Source organism: Macrotis lagotis, chromosome 3, assembly GCF_037893015.1.
Source record: "Macrotis lagotis isolate mMagLag1 chromosome 3, bilby.v1.9.chrom.fasta, whole genome shotgun sequence".
Classification (NCBI taxonomy): Eukaryota; Metazoa; Chordata; class Mammalia; order Peramelemorphia; family Peramelidae; genus Macrotis; species Macrotis lagotis.
The window spans coordinates 289,816,203-289,820,650 of NC_133660.1; the positions used below are offsets into that span (position 1 = coordinate 289,816,203).

Genomic DNA, 4,448 nt, shown 5'->3' on the forward strand with positions numbered 1-4,448 from the left:
ACTTGAAATACAGATGATCATTTCAACAGTCATTATTTTTATCAACTACTATGGCAGTATAGAAGTGAAAAGGAAATAAGGGAATCCATGAGGAGAGAGAAGAAATTAATATTGCTACAAATAATAGAAAATAAATATATTTAACACATCAGAAAGATAAGAAATGTAAAAACTAGGTGTAATGGAAACTAATTTCAACTTGAGGAATGAACAAAGATTTTGTATAATATCGCAGCCTCAAAAAGAAATGAAGGGACTATGATTGTTATATAGCCCATATTCTCCTCATTAAAATAGCAAAAATACCATCAAAGACTTATAAGTCCCAAAAAGGAACTAGAACAAACACACACACACACACACACACACACACGTACACACATATGCACAAATGTACATATATATTGACATAAATATTTGGAAAGATGGATACATCTTCAACATGCAATGAAAGAAAAATTAATTCCACAAAAAGATAAATGGAAGTAAAAGATAGTGAGAAGGCAAGATTCCTACTGGAGGTAGAAATAGCATTACTATCCTGATGGCTACTTTTGGATAAGATAATCTAATGCTGTTGAAAGGATTAAATATTGTTCCATTGATTCTTCTGATGATACAGTTGCCCAAAGATAATGGGTCAGCACCATGAAAAGTTCACCATAGACAGCAACCACAGGTAGGATGGATTCATATTATGCTAAAATAAAGAATGGATTTGTTCCATCCCAGGTAATCTTTCATCTAAAAGGCCATTTCACTGGGTGGCTTTGTTTTGGGTCCCACTTTTCCCTCCCTTAGGCTACCTTACATATTCATCATGTTGTATATTTGATAGTCCAAGTATATAATCTCCAGTTTTAGGGGGGCATTTATGTTTTTGAACATAGGGAATAAATCATCCTCCTGATCATCTTTCCCATGGCAACTGTAATTTTCTGGTTCCTCAGGCTATAGATGATGGGGTTGATTAGCGGAGGCAATGTTGTATAGGACAATGCAATTAGAAGATTTTGGATAGGTGACGTGTCTGATGTGTTAGTGATGATTGCAAGCATTAATGCAACGATAAATAACAGGAGGATAATTAACTGAGGAGAACAAGTAGATATGCTCTTGTAGCGCCCTTCCACAGAAGGAATCTTGAGTACAGTGGAGAAGATGCGAGCATATGAAGCAATTAAAAAGGCAAAGCAGAATATGAAAACACTTAAACTTGTTGCAACTAATATAAATTCAGTATGAAACACATCAGTGGTTAAGACTTTCAAGAGATGAGGGACATCACAGAAAAACTGGTGAATCACATTAGATCCTCTGAAGGGCTTATGAAACATGTGAACTATGTGGATAGCTGAATGCATGAACCCACTGAGCCAGGAACCAGATGCTGCCCAGAGACAACGTGCAGGATTCATGATGGTACCATAGTGTAGGGGGTGGCAAATGGCAACAAAACGGTCATAGGACATAGCGATAAGTAAAGCAAATTCTGCTGATGCAAAAAAGGTAAAGAAAAAGATTTGAACAGCACAGCCAAGGATGGACAGAGAATGAATCCCAGACAAAGAATTCACAACGAATTTAGGAAGAGTGACGGAGATGGTGCAGATATCCAGGAGGGATAAGTTGCTCAGAAAAAAATACATAGGAGTGTGAAGGTGTGAGTCAGTGATAATTGCACCGATGGTGAGAAGATTCCCCATCAGGGCAGCCAGGTAAATCAACAGGAACAGCACAGCATGGAAGACCTGCAGCTCCCGTGTGTTGGAGAACTCCATGAGGAGGAACTCTGTGATGATGGAAATGTTGTTCATTCCTGTTGGTTCATCAGATAACATTATAAGTAGCAGGGGAAAAAGTAATGAAAAGATGAAAGAAGTAAAATAGTCATCCAGAAAGAACTTGAAAATTATTCTATCCAATGAAACCTAAAGAATAAGATCGAGAGAGAACAGGAGAAAGTTGAGAATGAGGGAAAGATTGATATTTTCATTGTACATTAATAGCGTTTGGTTTAGAAAAAGTGGTCTGAAAACATTCAAACATTCTGTTAGTTAAGGTAATTTTATTGATATTACTTCACAGGAGGGTAAAGCAAGGTCATGTTGATTTCAGTTTTGTGGGCAAAGCAGCAAATATCTTTAGTACTAAAAGCAGAATTTGATATCAATTATGTTGACTCTAAAACGAATTTCCTTTTTATGAAAAACAGAAATGCAAATAGCTATAAAAACCAATCACAGATTTTTTTTTCCATTTCATGGTCAGTTTTCAGTTGAGTTAATTCTCCAGATCCCCATGTGGGGCATATTGAAATGGTATGACATTTATCCAACCCATTTTGCAGCTAAAGCAATGAGGCAAACAGAGTAATGTGACTTGCCCAAGGATGACAGAGACATTAAGTGTTTGATGCCAGAATTGAACTCATCAACTGACTTCTGGGTTGTCATTTTATGATGCTACCTGGTTTCTCAATTACTTTCTCCCATATTCAAATAGCCAATACATGCTCTTTAAGATTTAGGTAATTGGTTTTAACTAGACTATAACACATTAGCAATTTCATCTCATCTAAAGTATTCCCCAACATTTTATTTTTTTTAGTTCAATATTTTTTGCACTTGCCAGACATTTCAAGAGCTGAGATTCTGAGTTGGCAAGTAAGGAATAAGATAGCATTTTATTATCCATATTAATTCCTCATTCGTGCTACTGTTATCAGCATTAGTTACTGTTTCCTTAAAAAAAAAAAAAGAGGCCCCATTTGTGATCCAAAATTGAAAAGACTGCTACCAGAAGCCTTTTTTTCTCTTCAGATTTAAGAATTTCCACCTGACAAAATACTCATTATATCCTCACTCTCTGAGTATCTTTACTGTAACTAAGATAGAAAGTGTTTCTCCTTGTTCTTATGGGATTATCTTTCTTCTAGTTAGATAAGACTAAGGTTAGTACATGTTTTACATTTGATACAGGAATCAGAAGGTGGAAGTGGGAATTCAAGAGCTATGGTTTTTAGTTATAATTTTCCACTTCCAAGGCATTTCATCCTTACTTTCACTTCTTTATCTCTCATTTCTTCCTTCCTCTGGGTATTAGGGCCAGGCTTTTTAAATTTAGCACTTTGGATGATATAGTTAGCACTGCCCCTACCAGTGCCAACATTTATGATTCCTATAATCTCTCTGCAAATTATTTCTTATTGCATGAAAGAAATTCATTTCTATAAATTAGCTACTATGAAGAAAACTATATAAAGAGATAATTGACTTTGAAAAGAAATTAGGAATGGCATTGTCACTTTATTTCTATAAGGACCTCCCAGAGAGAAAATTGTGAACAAGGCAGATGGGTAAGACAGAGATAGAGACAGAAGTAAAGATGGAGATTGTAATATAGAGATATACGAGTAAAGAAATAGATAATGGATTATTGTATGAATATATAGATGCTTAGACATTTAGATAGATAGATAGATAAACAGATATAGAGAGAGATGAAATGATACACAGATACATATTTGTGCATATATCTATATGGTCATAGGTGTGTTTAAATATATATAAACATATATAAATTGTGTGAATGAAGCTGCATACATCAAAAAATTTTATACATACACACATATATATTGTATTTATGTACAGAAAGACAGAAAGGTAAGAGAGAGAGAGAGATACATGGATAGATAGATGATTGATGTGACTCACCATCCTCCTTAATCTCAAATTCTCTTCTAGACTTCAGCTTCTTTTGAGACCTTTACTCAATCTTGAACTACCAAGTGGACATTAGAAGTCATTCTCCAACTTTCCAAATATTCCATCATTTCATCTCACAGGTCAATTCTTTTAACAGCATTACCCAAACTTGGTGTCCTTGAATTCACTGACCTAGAAAATTTCACCTCCTGCCTGATATAGATTTACATTTATATTATACATAAACCTATATTAATTCACATCACATACACACAAAAACACACTTTCACACATAAAAACATCTTATTCTTGTTCTCTGATTCTCTGTTCCTGCTCAATAACCCAAATTGAGAATGAAGTCACAGACCTCAGCTTGTCAGAGGAAATATGAGGAAACACACATTTAGAGGATTTCAGGCCATATCAGCAAGTTCCTAATTTTAATTAGCAGTGAGAAATGCGTATAATTATCTATATCTCCTGCAGTTATAAAATCATGTTTTCTAGGCTGCAAAATCAAAGAGATTTTCCATCTACTTCAATTCATTCTAAAGTGGTTTCTGATTAGGAGAATTTCTGAAGGTGAAACATCTTTGAAAATTGGTGGAGAATTCTTTAAGGCCTCAGCATAGTGAGTCACTCCTGTATGTATGTCTCTTTCAAGCATGATGACAGGAGCAGAAATTCAAATCTGAAAGAAGGGAACAACTACATTACCCAATTCCTGTATTTACAAAGGAA

The 4,448-nt window shown here is 34.9% G+C and overlaps 1 protein-coding gene across 1 annotated transcript; it reads right to left on the reverse strand.

Annotated features, from left to right (window-relative positions):
- Positions 1-872: 872 nt before the first annotated feature.
- LOC141519467 (olfactory receptor 14I1-like) lies at positions 873-1,841 on the reverse strand. The gene has a single exon (XM_074231703.1). It carries the CDS (start codon positions 1,839-1,841, stop codon positions 873-875), a length of 969 nt encoding a protein of 322 aa, XP_074087804.1.
- Between the last annotated feature and the right edge of the window lie 2,607 nt (positions 1,842-4,448).